Source organism: Rana temporaria, chromosome 10, assembly GCF_905171775.1.
Source record: "Rana temporaria chromosome 10, aRanTem1.1, whole genome shotgun sequence".
Taxonomy (NCBI): domain Eukaryota; kingdom Metazoa; phylum Chordata; class Amphibia; order Anura; family Ranidae; genus Rana; species Rana temporaria.
The window spans coordinates 115939961-115956632 of NC_053498.1; the positions used below are offsets into that span (position 1 = coordinate 115939961).

The 16672-nt window shown below is 38.8% G+C and overlaps 1 protein-coding gene across 3 annotated transcripts in view; it reads right to left on the reverse strand.

Moving 5' to 3' along the window:
- The window catches only part of DRD2 (dopamine receptor D2), a 356750-nt gene that overhangs the window by 130808 nt on the left and 209270 nt on the right, over positions 1–16672 (reverse strand). For all 3 annotated transcript variants that reach the window (XM_040326018.1, XM_040326016.1, XM_040326017.1), the window contains exon 2: positions 8265–8562. In XM_040326018.1, the coding sequence (XP_040181952.1) occupies positions 8265–8531 (267 nt within the window). In that variant the 5' untranslated portion in view covers positions 8532–8562. The remainder of the gene's footprint in view (positions 1–8264; positions 8563–16672) is intronic.

Consider the following 16672-nt stretch of genomic DNA (forward strand, 5'->3'; position numbering starts at 1 on the left):
GTACCCAAAAAAAATTGACGTCCTTTTTTCCAACAAATAGAGCTTTCTTTTGGTTGCATTTGATCATCTCTGCATTTTTTATTTGTTGTGCTATAAACAAAAAAATACTGTAGCTACAATTTAAAAAAAACCACAATATTTTGTACTTTTTTCTCTAATAACTAGCCCCATTATTTTTTTTTAAAAAAGGCAATTTTTTTCCTCAGTAAAGGCTGTTATGTTTTCTTCTACATATTTTCGGGAAAATAAAAATTGCAAAAAGTGTATATTGATTGGTTTGCGCAAAAGTTATAGTTTACAAAATAGGGGATACATTTATGGTATTTTTCTTATTTTTTTTACTAGTAATGTTGGCGACGTGCAATTTTTATCGGTACTGCGACATTATGGCGGACATATCGGACGCTTTAGACTCATTTTTGGGACCATTGGTATTCATACAGGGCCTGCTATCCCGCTTAAAGGGACTGACGTACAGTTACAATGGTTCGCCGGATCGTGCCGACCTGCCGCTGTATAATGATGGCAGCTGATCGGCAAGCGGTTAAAACAAAATCACAGAATTCAATTTGGGTAAAGTCGAGAATTTGGTGGATTGATTTCCATATCTTTAGTTGCTAGTGGTGATTGTAAATTGACCATGAAAAAAAAAGGGGGGGTATCATCAATTACTTAATACATGCCTACTCACTTGTTAAGTGTTGCCATGATAACCAATAATTATCTACAGGAAAAAAAAACAATCCAGGGAGTAAGGCCCCTGGTTTGGGTTAAAAAGAGGTTAGGCAACGACAAACAAGGCTTAATATTATGCGCAATTACTCTATATGAAACACACACAGTGCTAATCGCCACAATTCCAACACCAAAGTGCATAAAAAGAATTTACACTTTATAAACATTCAGACATCTATTATGTATGTATGTGTTACATACGGCCAATGCGGACAATTACTGCATGAGATAGGTTAGGCTGGAAATTGTGACATATATGCCTCAGGAACCACAAAACTACCTCATAATAACTCATCATTCTCTTTGTTATCATCGTTCAGACGAAGCTACACTTGCATGTTAGTGAAACACATTGACATCACCAATATGTCACATGATGTCCTGGATCCACGCCCCCTTCATCCCTTAAACACATGGCGGGACTGTGGCGGGACCGTGAGCAAACACAAATATGTCAATACAGGTGACTACTGTAGCCAGTGTACACAGACTTAGAGTCAGGAAAATCAGCGAGCACGGCAAACTTAGAGCTGCTACTTGAGAATCGGGGTTTGCAAGTGGCTCAACCAACCCATGATATATGGACTGTAGATGATCAGAGAGACATGATTGGGTGGTTTCAGTATGCAGTTACTTATACCATAGGACATTGGTGAGCTTGATCAGCTGTGAAATGGCTGAAAAAATATGCTTGGAACCTGTTTGGAATCGCTGAATATTGCTATTGATTCAGTATACAGTAGGTTCCCTCTAATCTTGATCTTTGTAAGTTCACATCAGCCATATATTAGTGGTGAACTTACTGATGGTGCAATAGTTCACATCCTATATGATTGGCTATTGAATAACTGCTAAGGATGACTTTACCAGTTGTTTTAACAATACATCAGCTGACTTGTCAACTTACCCTCAGTGGATACTCTGTTCTCTCCCCAGTGGATGGTTGGATATACATTTAGTATTTATTAAGCAAAAAAACGTAATCAATGTTCCTCTAGGCCATCATTTCCATCCAATATAATGAGGAGTCAAAGAGACTAATGAGTTATTATGAGGCAGTTTAACCTCCCTGGCGGTATGATTCTTTCAGAAAAAACATGCTGAAAGCGGTACCATTATTTGCAAGGAAATTTGGCGTTTTATATTGTAGGTCTGTAATTTTTAGAAATAACTCACTTAAATCTGACCAAACCAGAGTTTAATAGGCATCCCGGGTATGACATTTTTTTAAAAACAAAATTATAAATGATAATATAATAAATAATTATAAATAATTATAACAAATAATAATATAATTATAATAAAAATTATTCAATAATGTAATCAAATCAAAATCACAGAAATTTGCTCAGTTGCAGAATTGTTGCTGTCATTATTTTTTTTTTTATGACGAATTTCCCCACAAATCGCTATCGCACAATTCTGCAAGTGATTATAATTTATTATCGCTGTTTTTAAGCTGATCTAACAGCGGCGCGGTGGCATCGCTGGATCCAGGACAAGGTAAGTAAACCTCGCCTGTGGATCTAGCGAGGCAAGCCCGAGTCTGACTCGGGGTTACCGCTCGCAGCAGGAAAATCTAACCCCGAGTCAGACTCGGGAACACCGCCAGGCAGGTTAATGGGCCCTGGGGCATGTATATATATGTGTCACAATTTCCAGCCCAACCTATCTTAACTGATACAATGAATGTCCGCATCGGTCATATGTGACACATATATACATAATAAGGATCAAGATGTTTATATAGTGTACATTGTTTTTATGCACCTTGTGTTAGAATTGTGGAGATTGTGTGTTTCATACGGAGTAATTTTTGACATATGTTTTTACCTCCTTTTCATTCTACTTTAATTAATTCAGTCAGTTTGCAGAGCATTGAACCTTGTTTGCCATTGCCTAACCTAATTTTTACCTAATCCGGGGGCTTTATCCTTTGAATATGGGGGGGGGGGGGGTGTTCTGTATGGTGGTAATTGTTGCCAGTATTAGTGCACAAAAATACAGTACTGTCCATGATACTTTTTTTTTGCACAATCTTTATCTTCAGTTGCCAAGAACTATAACAAAGTCACAGTTTTAAGTAAAACAAAAATAATATATATCTGTGTGTACGTATGATATCAATATACAGTATGGGTTTTACATAATACATTTAAAAAAAACTAAAAAAAACACAGGGGTAGATTCAGAGAGAAGATACGACGGTGTATCTCCTGATACGCCATTGTATCTTTGAGTCCGGCCGGTCGTATCTATGCGCCTGATTCATAGAATCAGATACGCCTAGATTTGACTAAGATCCCACCGACGTAAGTCTTTTACGCCGTCGGATCTTAACTGCATATTTACGCTGGCCTCTAGGGGCGTGTACGCTGATTTACGCCTAGAATATGTAAATCAGCTAGATACGCGAATTCACGAACGTACGCCCGGCCCGACGCAGTACATTTACGACGTTTCCGTAAGGCTTTTCCCGGCGTATAGTTACCCCTGCTATATGAGGCGCATCCTATGTTAAGTATGGCCGTCGTTCCCGCGTCGAATTTTAAAAAGTTACATAATTTGCGTAAGTCATCCGTGAATGGGGCTGGACGTCATTTACGTTCACGTCGAATCCAATGACGTCCTTGCGGAGCAATGCACACTGGGAAATTCCACGGACGGCGCAATCACGTCAGGTCAAGCCTGATTTAAATAACACATGCCCACCTCTTCAGAATTTGAATTAGGCGGGCTTACGCCGGGCTATTTACGCCGCCGCAACTTTCTTTTAAGAATACGGTACTTGCCTGTAAAAGTTGCGGCGGTGTAACGGAAATAGGATATGTTACGCCCGCACAAAGAAGTGCCACTCTACCTGAATCTACCCCACAATGTACAAAACATGAATATTTATATAAAACATTCCTCTGTTAATAAGGAAATGTTATTTTGTACCCATTACAAATATGCTCAGCTCTGTTAGAACGCATCTCGTATATACAAATACAATAATTGGATGTGTTTTAAAGGACTATTTACCAAAAAAAAGCATTTTCCTTACAATGCAGTCATATGTAAACATTTATATCATAAAAACAACACCAGCAATCCTAAGCTGTAAAACATAATCAAAATAGATAAGAATAACGAGCAAACACATCATTATTTGCTTGCAGTTCAAACACAGCTCAGTAAGGCGCCTTTCACACGGACGGCTGTTTTGCCGCAGTTAAAAGTATGTAAATGTTCTGTGAAATTCAAGGCCCCAGGCACTGCGATTAGCTGCATTTGTACATTGTGATTACCTGCGTTTACGTGCGGTTACATGCGGCCGCGTTTAGCTGCGGTAGTCATTCCCATAGCAACCCTTTTTATTTTTTTGATTATGATGTGCTTCCTGTTCTTTTTTTTTCTTACGCTGCTATCCGCAGTTGACACAAAAGACTGCGATTACCTGCGGTTATGTGCATATACCTGCGCTAAATCGCTGCTGGGCGCATTCAATTCTATTTTTTTTATTCGCACTAAACCGCATGTCATGAAATCGCAGCTAAACGCTGTGTGTGAATGGGGCCATAGGAAAGCATTGTGTGCTTTTAGCTGCGGTAGAAAACGAGAAAATCCGCAGCTAAAAGCACCATTCTATCTGTCCATGTGAAAGAGGCCTAAGGCCCCGTACACACGGTCGGACCGAACCGATGAGAATGAACCGAAGTTCAGTTTCATCGGACCAAACCGACCGTGTGTATAGGCTATCCGTCTGTTTTCCTTCGGTCCAAAATTTTAAAACATGCTTCAAAACCGAACCGATGGACCGCTGCCCGATCGGACCAAACCGATGGTTAGTACAGAAAAGCATCGGTTCAAAACCCGCGCATGCTCAGAATCAAGTGGACGCATGCTTGGAAGCATTGAACTTCGTTTTATTCAGCACGTCGTGTGTTTGACGTCACCGCGTTCTGACCCGATCAGATTTTGGACTGACGGTGTGTACACATATCAGGCCGTACGGCCACTTCAACGGTGAAAAGGGTCCGACGGACCAGCCACATCGGTTTGGTCCAACCGTGTGTACAAGGCCAAAGACCTGCTGAATTCCAAGAAAATGCAGTTTAATGCAAAGTGGTTCAAACACAGCCATGTGTACATCTTAATTAAAGTCAAGCTTTATGAGCCCTTATTCCTATATATCATGTTATCCCTACTGTCAAAAAGAACAATAAAGGAAAAAATGGTTTTGTACTACAGCAACATGCATATTTAAAATATTAATACATAAACTAAACAGTTGCAATCCCCTCAAAATTCATGTGAACATTGTGATATTTTGATAAAATGTAGCTATTTTTGCAAAGTGTATCAAATGAAAATATAAATTAAGGTGGATTTTGTGGATTTAAATGAGAAATGGGCTTTGAATGACTTCTGAAGGTTATAGAATAACCTTTCCTTTTTATCATGGACCTGGTGCAAAAAATTGCCGTCTTGTTAGTCTCAATATTTGACTTTTTTTTTTTCAAATAAATAAAATATAAATAAAATAAAAAATACATTAAAAAAATCAAAGTGGCAATACACAAATGACAGTCAAATACACAAAAAGGAGAAACAAATAAGCAGAAAAAACACTAAACCAAATTAAACAAACAACCATAAATACAACTCCCTCAAAGAAACACCCTCTAAACATACAAAAAAGTTATTTTCAAAGCGGAGTTCCACCCAAAAGTGGAACTCCCGCAAATTTTTTTCCTCTCCCTCTTCTGGTGGCACCTTTTGGCACCCACATTTGGCACCTTTCAGGGGGGGGGCGCATACCTGTCTTTGAGCAAATTTGGACTGAGCAGTGCAATTGGAAAAACCAGGCCACTTTGTATTTTACAGTGCTGTGATAGTTTGACAGCCAGTGGTCATGTAACACTTTAGCCAAATTAATTAATTAATTATATATATATATATATATATATATATATATATATATATATATATATATATATATATATATATATATATATATAATAACCAGTGTGTGTGTTTGTGTATATATATATATATATATATATATATATATTACATTTTGTGAAAGATAATGTTTTCTTTTGTGGCATATATAATATTAATAACAAAAACAGTTTCCCTTAATTTCTGTTAAAAATAATAATAATTCTGGACACACCCAAAATTACCTCTTTTTGGAAAGTAGAAGCTCCAAGGTTATCTCATTTTTTTAAATGAAGAAACATGCTGGTATAGTATTGAGGGTGTTAAAACCATGGCGCATTGTTATGCTGTACTAGATAGATATGTGCGAATTTAAACAAATCTGAAATAACGAAAAACAAAATTTGGTCGAAATTCTAATTTGAATTGTTTTTAAATTGTTTTAGAATACTTTTCGAATTTGAATAGTTTTCCAAGTTCCAAATACAATAAAATGAAATAGAAAATAAAGGAATAGAATAGAAAAAAAATCTATTCTATTCCTTTATTTTCTATTCTGTTTTATTCTCTTTGGAAATTGGAAATTTATTTGAATTTGAAAACTATTCTAGATTGATTTGAAAACTTTTCGAATCGATCCAAATTCAAATTAAAAAAATGTGAATTGATTCAGAAACGAATAAACAAAACTACAGTAATTCCGAAAACAAATTAAACGAATGAAACTAATTTAACTAAACAAATTTATGTAAATAACGAATCAAATCTAAAAAAAAATGTTTTCCGTTCTGCACATGTCTAGTACTAGATACATTACAAACAAGTCATATGCAGGGGGAGGAGGTGGTGAAGGGATTAATGTACTGGTCACATACAGTGGGAGGATGGAAATTAAGGAGTTAATGTGCAGATGCAAAGGATAAGGGAAATGAAAGGTTAATAGTTAGGTTAAAGATAATGACAAGCTAGACATTAGGGCCCAGATTCTCAAAAAAGCGCCTATCTTTAGGTGGGTGTAGCGTATCTCAGATACACTACGCCGCGGTAACTTAAAGCGGCAGGTCCCGTATTCAGAAACATCTTCCGCTCTAAGTTACGGCGGCGTAGTGTATCTGATACGGCGTAAGCCCGCCTAATTCAAACTAGGCTGGTAGGGGGCGTGTTGTATGTAAATGTTGTGTGACCCCACGTAAATGGCGCTTTTATCGAATGGCGCATGCACGCGCATGCTCAGTATTACGTCAAATTTTCAAATAAAATTACGCCCGCTCAATGCCTAGTCGACGTGAACGTAACTTACGTCCAGCCCCATTCACGGACGACTTACGCAAACAACGTAAAACACAACGCTGTTCCGACGTTTCTGACGTCCATACCTAACATGACTTACCCCTGCTTTATAAGGGGTAACTTTACGCCGGCATATGTCTTACGTAAACGACGTATCTTGATACGCCGGGCGCACGTACATTCGTATCTAGCTCATTAGCATATTCAACGCGGAAATCTACGGAAGCGCCACCTAGCAGCCAGCGTAAATATGCACCCTAAGATACGACGGTGTAAGAGACTTACGCCGCTCGTATCTTAGCCAAATTTATGAGTAACTGATTCTAAGAATCAGTCACATAGATACGACGGCTCTCATTCGGACTTTCGGCGGCGTACATGGCGCTACGCTGTCTTAAGTCCTTTGAGAATCTGGGCCTAGATGTGTAGGAGAAAGTGGTAGTGAAAGGGTTAAAAAATTATCTTCTCTCTTAGTACCACAGGAACTGATAAATGACTCGCTCATTCATTTGTTCCTGTTTCTTCCCTTCTAGTTTATTCATTCACAGATCCCTGTGAATGAATGATGAAGCTGTGCGGGTGGAGCCCCGCACAGCCAAGCCAATTTACACTGTGATGGCAGCTGCAGGGGAAAGGGAACCTCCTTCTGCTGTCACCAATGGGGAGAATCCGGGGTGTGGAGGGGAGGTGCTGGCGCATGTCACATGTTACACCCCAAAAATGTGTGTAACTTATTCCAAACATTAACTTTTTCATTTTTTAAACTCTGCAAATAGAAGATATCTCTGGCTATAAATATAATTTACTGGTACTAAAAAAAAAAAAATGATATCTTATCTGGTCCATATTTAAATATAAAACCTGTGATTACAACTGTAAGGCCCCTTTCACACGTGGGGACCGTATGTCCACTTTTTCATCCATCCGTTTGCGGATGAAAAAGGGACATACATTGGTGAACATCTGCTGACACCCGATCTCGTCCGCCTCCGCAATGATCCGAATCTGCAGACGGAAGAAAACCCTATTTTTGCTTCCATCTGCGGATCGGATAGGATGAACACGTACATACGGTTCGTGTTCATCTGATCCCCCCATAGGGGAGAGCAGGGAAAAGACAGGGCGGTCCCTGCACAGTGTGCGGGGACCGCCCAGTCATCAGCCGGCTCAGCGGGGATCAGCGGAGCGATCCCCGCTGAGCATATGGAGCATACAGAGACGGATCATTACTGATCCGCCCCATGTGAAAGGAGCCTAAAACACCACAAAAACATATGATACAATTGTATAAAAAATGAAGATGATATACATACCTCTAAATAAACAACCCAAGGCATCACCAGGGTTGCCACCAAAAGGTCTGCAACTGCCAAGCTGACAATTAGGTAATTGGTGGTGGTCTGTAAAGCTTTTTCCCGGGAAACCGCCATGCACACCAAAACATTTCCAAAGACGATGACAAAAATAAGGAGGGTAAGGAGCATGGCATAATAATTGTATTCTGTCTTCTGTCCAATGTCTGTACCATTGGTGCCATTGTTGAATTCATCATTGTACATGGACAGATTCCCTAGATCCATGAAGGTAAGAAGGCCCCTCTGCAAGTGAGCCCTGTAAAACAGAAGCAAAATGGTTTTGACTTATTGTTGGCAAAATAGTTTTTATCTAATGTCCTGCTGATAAATTCTGTAATCTCTTCACAGTAATACAGCAACATTTCCTTATTTTACCAAGACTGTCTAATCTTTTCTCAAATGGCTTATCACAAGTTTATGCTGCCTTCCAGAAAATTTCTAAAGCTGGCACTAAGCCGGTTTCAACATGTCATGTATATGAGTGTTCAGTGATAGGATCAAATGCATACAATTATGCCGCGTACACACGATCATTTTTCAGCATGAAAAGAAAACGTTGTTTTTCAGCATGAAAAAAAAACTTTGTTTTTCAGCATGTCGAAAAAACGTAATTTTCCCAACTTCATCATTAAAACAATGTTGCCTACACACCATCGTTTTAAAAAAAATGCTCTAGCAAAGTGCGGTGACGTACAACACATACAACGGCACTATAAAGGGGAAGTTCCATTCGCCTTTGTGCTGCTTTAGCTGATTCTGTGTTAGTAAAAGACGATTCGCACTTTTCTGTCTGTTACATCGTGATAAATGTTCTTACTCCATTATGAACGCTAGTTTTACCAGAACGAGAGCTCCCGTCTCATACCTTTCTTCTGAGCATGCGCAGATTTTTTACGTAAATTTTAGCCCACACACGATCATTTTTTACAACACGACATTGTTTAAAACTACGTTAAAAAATGCAGCATGTTCGATTTTTTTTGGTCGTTTTTCAGAACCTGAAAAATGATGTGAGGCCTACACACGGTCATTTTAAATGACGTTTTTGAAAAACAATGTTTTTTTAATGCCGAAAATCGATCGTGTGTACACGGCATAAGGCTCCATTCGCACCTATTTTGCAGCACTTATTGTGTTTTTACCGTGATTTTTCCACTTATGCATTTTGTATGCTTTTTTTTGGGGGGGGGGGACATTTGTTGTGAGGCAGAATAAAAAAAGTAAAATGCAAATAGTGGCACAATCACAATAAAAATTCACTTTTCTGCAGCTTCTCAATTAAAGTCTATTGAACAAAAAAAAAAAAAAGCACAGTTTTGCGTTTAAAAAGTAAAATGTTAGAAATAATGTCCTGCGTTTTTGCAAAAAAGCATGAAAACACGCATTGGTATGAATGGAGCCTTAAGGGAGAAGTGTGACTTTTCGAGACAATTAAGTACTTTAACTTACTTACCCAACTGGATGGATAATGAATAAATAAATAAACATATAAATACACACACTATACCTATATTTCCATCTATGCACAGTATCTATTTATCTATTGTATCTACTGTATTTATCTATCTATCTACAAACACATATATATGTTCAGAGAAAATCTGCAGGGACCCATACGGAAATAAATATGTAAACTACAAATAAAAAGTCTGGGCATCTTACATGTATGTTATATGTTAGTGAGGGAGATTTTGCACATGTATTGCACATGTATTCCATGTGTCAGCGAGGAAAATCTTGTAGCAATTGCAATTTGTTTTTAGGTGTGTATGATTAGTGTGTTTAGTGAGGGAGAGCTCAGTAGATGGGCTGAAATCGCATCAGAACTCCCAAACAGGGGAAAAGTTCTAACCTGAACGGCAAACCCCATTGAAGTCTATGGAAGCCGAACAAAAAAAATCTAAAGTGCCCATTTTGAAGGCTTATATGCAAGCAATTGGCAATATGGGTGATGGGGGTCTGGGTACTGCCCTGGAGGACATGTATCAATGGTATTTTTTTGTGATTTTAATGATGCTTAAAATGCAACAATAAAAACAAAAAAAATCTTTTAACAATAGTGCATTAGTCTGCCCGTTGAGTGGCACATCTGTAGCATGCATAGAACATGCTGCAGCAAAAATGAAATTTCGAAAGAAAAAAAATACATTGCATATAAAATTACTCATAGTTGCAATTGCCAGCACCCGGCTATTGAAAAAAATAAAGCAAAAAACGGCTACATCACCTGGTGGCACTGCCCCCTTCTGATGTCATGGACCGGTGCATGCTGGGTTAATGATGTCAGAAGAAGGCTTCCAGAATAATTTTTGGATTCTGAGTCATGGGTAAAGCAAATTAATTGTCAAAGGATCTGCAGGAAAGGGTAGTTGAACCGTATGAAACAGGAAAGGGATATAAAAAGATACTCAAGGAATTGACAATGCCAATCAGCAGTGTTCAAACTCTAATCAAGAAGTGGAAAATGAGGGGTTCTGTTGACACTAAACCACGGTCAGGTACACCAATTAAAATTTCAGCCACAACTGACAGTTGAAATACAGGACTCTCTGAAAACATGTGGTGTGGCTGTTTCAAGATTCACAATAAGGAGGCACTTGAAGTAAGTTGGACTTCATGGTCGAGTCGCCAGAAGAAAGCCATTACTATGCAAATGCCACAAAGTATCCAGCTTACAGTATGCCAAGCCTCAAACCTTCTGGCACAAAGTCATTTGGAGTGATGAGACCAAAATTAAGCTTTTTGGCCACAACCATAAACACTACATTTGGAGAGGAGTCAACAAAGCATATGCTGAAAGGTACGGAGGTGGATCGCTGATGTTTTGGGGATGTGCTACAATGGCACATGAAATTTGGTCAAAATTGTTGGCAAGATGAATGCAGTAATGTATGTTTTCAAAAAATACTGGAGGAACATTTGCATTCATCAGCCAGGAAGCTGCACATGGGACGTACTTGGACATTCCAACATTACAATGATCCAAAACACAAGGCCAAGTCGACCTGTCATTGGCTACAGCAGAATAAAGTGAAGGTTCTGCATTGGCCATCTCAGTCTCCCGACCTCAATATCATTGAGCCAATCTAGGGAGATCTCAAATGTGCAGTTCTTGCAAGACAGCCCAAGAATTTACAGGAACTGGAGGCTTTTTGCCAAGAGGAATGGGCAGCTTTACCACCTGAGAAGATAGAGAGCCTCATCCACAAATATCACAAAAGACTTTAAGCTGGCATTGATGTTAAAGGGCGCAATACATGGTATTAAGAACTGGGGTATTGGCCTTATTCCGGGTATTCTTTTTCTTTTTCTTTATAACTCCAGGCTCAAAGTTAAGAGAGACATTTTATTTTATGTAAATAGAGTGATGATTTTATTCTAAGTTGAATTTATGATTTTGAAATGTATGTATATCATTCAGCCCCAGGTTACTCTGGTGGCTCTTACGATGTACTGTACTGCTTTTCAATAATCTTCTTTTGAAAATGAAAAAAAAAAAAAAAAAGAACTGGGGTATGTAAACTTTTGATCAGGGTCATTTGGGTAGTTTATGTTGCCATTTTGATTTAAAAAGAGTAAACACAGTGATTGATAATAAATGGCTTCAGCCAAACACTAACCATGAGTGAAAGAAAAGTGTTTGTGTTATCATTCATATTCTCTGAAAAATGGCCAAGAAATCATAAATTCTGTAAACACCAAGAGATATTCTCAAAAACTCTTTATCTTTATTCAGGAACCACCTTCCAAAAACAACCAATAAAATCAGTTGACGTGTTTTAGCCTATAAGGCCTTAGTATGGGGTAACATACCCTTTAATTAGCAAAATAATCATAGCATTTGAGATACATAGGCTCCAAATTATATTTTGCCAGACTGGGATAAAACAATAATTTGATTGCAGAAATTGCATTCCCAATCTATTTACAACCTACAATAATACATTTCATTTTGGCTTTATCTAGCAGTAGACAGACAGGTTATTCAGTACATTAGGCAGGTTCACCACACAAAAAGATACCGTTATTGTTGGACAGTTCAAGCAAATCACTTGTCCGAATGTATAAGGAAAATTACAATTACTGAAATGACTATTGGCATTGGGAACCAGCTGCTTCTACAAACATGTCACCTAAGCCTGACAATAATCACCATCACTTCTGCAGAACAAATGAATTGAGTATCACTTATCTAGATCACTTGTTTATCAACTCAACATGTTTCCTTTCATCTTATTCTCTTTGCAAGGTAAAGTTCTTTCCTGTAAGTTGTATCTTTATGAGGTGAATACAAAACATTCTGGAAAGCTATGTAGTCATTCAAATAAATATTTTGCTGAAAACAGACTCACAATATTCAACACATATGGTTCAGAGGGCTGAATTGGGATTTATTATCTTCTTAATGCAGATCACCAATCGATGCAGAACACATCACCAATATACATTTAATAATGATTACATGATTAAAGGTATTCAGATTACCCAAGGACAACAATTCTAATTTATTTAGAGGCCTTGTGCACACAGGGCATTATAAACATGGCTGTTAGAGGCCGTTGATTTATTTCCTGCTTCTACACGCTGCTTTATATTTGCATATGTGCCCATGCACACTATAGGCATTTACAGGCATTCAGAGTTCTTAAATTGCAATTTCCATCTGTTGTAATCCCTTAGGATGACACACTCATTAGTGGCAGCCCTTTTTAAGAGTTAAACCCTGTACACACGGCCAGGATTTTCGTCAGGAAAAAAACATTGTTTTTCCTGATGAGATTCCTGGCAAGATGCTATCTACAGTAAGTGCAGAATAAAAGATACTGTTTAATAAACACTGGTTAAAAGCACTCACAAGATGTAAGATAAATACAGGCGAATCTCAATTGTGCACCATATGGGTCATCTGATTCTCCATGCATCCTCTCGTGTCAGGTGGATTATCTGGTTTTGTGGGTAGAACTGGTCTTGCATCAAATTCGCATGACAGAAAAATGCGTGACTGGCTCTCAATGGAGCCACTTCACATATGTCCATGGGGGCTGCAGAGCGCACTGGAAAAGGGCCCTGTGCATTTTTGGGTCCTTTTCAGGTCCGAATTCAGACAAAAAATTGGACCTAATTTGGACCTGAAATGGTGAACTATTCACTATTTTCACACTAACGTTCCTCCCTGCCAATCAGGAGGCAGGTCAGTGAGACCTCTCCCCAAATTGGCCAAAGCATTAGGTGATCCTATTGGATGCCCAACGCTTTGGTGGAAGAGGAGACACAGCAGAGGAAGCCAGAGGAGCCGAGCGGACACCGGAGTCACTGCTTCCTGCCACCACAGAAGAGGAGAAGGAGCGCCCCGTCACTCTAAGAGAGGAGCAGAGCCCTGCTACACGAGCGGTAAGTTCCGCCGGACCGGGCCGCTGGGGGGTTGGTAAAGTGATAGCCGGGAGACGCGCCTGGCTGCATTTGATGGCACAGTGGCTGTAATTGACGGCACAGTGGCTACATATGATGGGCACATGGGATGCATTTAATGGGCAAAGTGGCTGCATTTTATAGCACAGTAAGGCTGCAATTGATGTTTTTTTAAGTAATTTTCAGAATTTTTCTGTTCGTTTGCGCCCCCCCCAAAAAAAAAATTTTTTTGGAGCACCACTAGATTGTATGACTGCTTTAGTGGAATTAGTCTTGAAGCCACCATCCAGCCATGTCTGATATGCCCAGCACCATACATTACACTGTAAAATGCTGTTCAATATGTCTGCACTGTAAAATAAAACACAAAATGTGTATTTTAGCAATAAGTTGGCTCCAGGTATGTGCCTAGGTTCTGGGGATCTGAGGAAAGCTTAAAAGTCAATTTGTAAATTACAATTTAAGCGTATTTATAGTGTTTATCACATCATAACTTTGTATTACTTAAAAAGCTAACGTGCAAACCTTAAATATGTATGTTCACTATAGGACATTTATGGAGTACAAAAGGAATGTAACCTGTCAGGAGAACTTCTGGATTTTTGCAAAGGTCCTGCACTTGGCAGAAAGAAAACAATTTGTTCTATAAAAGCTTTGAAGTGCAGTTTATATTGTAGAAAAGAGCCGAACAAACAGCGGGGTGCCACAGTACCAAAATATCACATGATGCTTGAAAAACATGAAACAGATTGGATTAAACTTCAACAGAAAGATCAGAAAATTATTCTTCTCCCACATAGAATTACCTGGTGAAATGGGCCCAGAGTCTGAAAGGAATAAGGTCTGCAGCAGACTTACACACTCAGCAATCCAAGTACTGTGTCTCCAGCCTATTCAGCCACAAAGTATTTAGGCATGTAAATACAGTTGAGCAAATTATTTCTGAATAATCCATATGCTTCTTAGCTCATGGCAATTCAAATTCTCCGTCTGTGCCACAGGTAAGATATGCAGAGTAAGGATAATGTTTTACTTCACTGGAGTTTGTAGAGGAAAAAAAAAGTTGGTGCTTAAGAAATGTTTGTAATTAAAATTTATTTTGAAAAATAAGTAGGGTGAATACAGGGCGTCCAAGATTATTCTACATAGAGAGGAAAGATTTGACATAGAGAGAGATTTGACATTATAGAGACAGTGTTGGGGTAGACCATTCGACATGAACGGCGAAGATTCAACAAAGCAGCTAAAAACATACAACCGTTGAATCTGTCATTGAAGGCTTATGGTGTCTGTCGAAAGTTCTAAGAAGATTTGACAAGCATCTAACAACGACGCCACAATCGTACAATTCTGGTCAAATGCTCGGCCCATAGGCTATAGAAGAATTTGAATGTTGGTTGACTAGTAATAATAATTTATAAATATAATTATTACTAGTCATACAACATTATAATTCTTCTATAGCTTGTAAGCGGAACATTGGACCGGAAATGTACAATTGCGGCGTCGTACAGTTTAGTTGCTCCGTCGAATCTTCTTAGAACATTCGACAGACACCATAAGCCTTCAATGACAGATTCGACCTTAATTAATTCAGATTTTCGGATGAATGCATTTTTTAAAGAAAAAAAATAAAAACAAATTTCGGGAGGAACTAAATAAATGTATTTTTCGGACTAAAAAATAAATTCAGAAACAAAATATTTCAGTGTGCACATGTCTAGTGACCGGGTCAAAATAAATGTCACTGTGTTTAAAACTAGACACCTCTATAAGTGACAACAGCTAAATCAAATTAAACTACAAAACCAGTGATTAATAAACAAGAGATAGTGGTATCAACTAATTACTAATAGTGAATTCCCCTGTCAAAACCATTTGGCCATATAGGTTAACAACATTGAGAAATCTGGGGCCAAATCCTCAAAAGGGATACGCAGGCGGAACTGCTGTTCAGCCTGCGTATCCCTGTGCCTATCTTTGGAACTGATCCTCAGAAGCAGTTTTCCAAAGATAGGCAGAAGATCCGACATCTGTAAGAGACTTACACTGTCGGATCTTAGGATGCAGTACCGCATCCGCCGCTGGGGGCATTTCGAGTCGAAATGCCGCTTCGCGTATGCAAATGAGGACTTACGGAGATCCACAAAGCTTTTCAGCTTTGTGTTTTCTGCGTAAGTTTACGTTTGCATACGTAAAATTAGTTCTGCTTTTACAAAGTGTAAACTAGTTACACCTTGTAAAAACAGACCTTTTTTTCGATCGCCGCAATTTTTTTTAAATTTTGAATTTTTTTTGTCGGCGCGTAACTTTTTTTTTACCCGACGCAACTTTATTGTCCCGTCGCAATCCACAAAGCCCGACGTAATGTAATTTCGCGCGCTGCCCATCGGGAAAATGACGTCACGAGCATGCGCAGTACAGCCGGCGCGGGAGCGCGCCTCATTTAAATTGTCATCGCCCCCTGGAGAAGAGGACCGCCTTGCGCCGGGAGAATTTAAGTTACACGGCCTGAAATTTCTAGGTAAGTGCTTTGTGGATCGGGCACTTAGGTAGAAATTTTAAGGCAGTGTAACTTAAATGGGAAAAGATAAGTTAGGCAGGATCTTTGAGGATTTGGCCCCTGGTTTATTCTGCCTGTTGATAGTTAAGATAATGAGCTTGTAATGTGAATAGTGTTGGAGGCTCAGGCACAACACTACAATACACAGGATTATGGTGAAGAGCCAGAAATAAAAAGGTAAAACGTAATGAGCTGCCAATACTTGCTTATGAACTTAAATTAATAAGATGTATCTAGTTTGGTTCGCAGGCAACCTTTAATAGTATGGCCATCAGTCATTACAAAACCTCTTATAATTGGCTGTGGACCAGATGGAGGTGGCATAAGGTTGGTAGGAAAGGCTGCAAGACATTAAAAATATGTGATCCCAGCATGAACATTATTGGCATGAAAC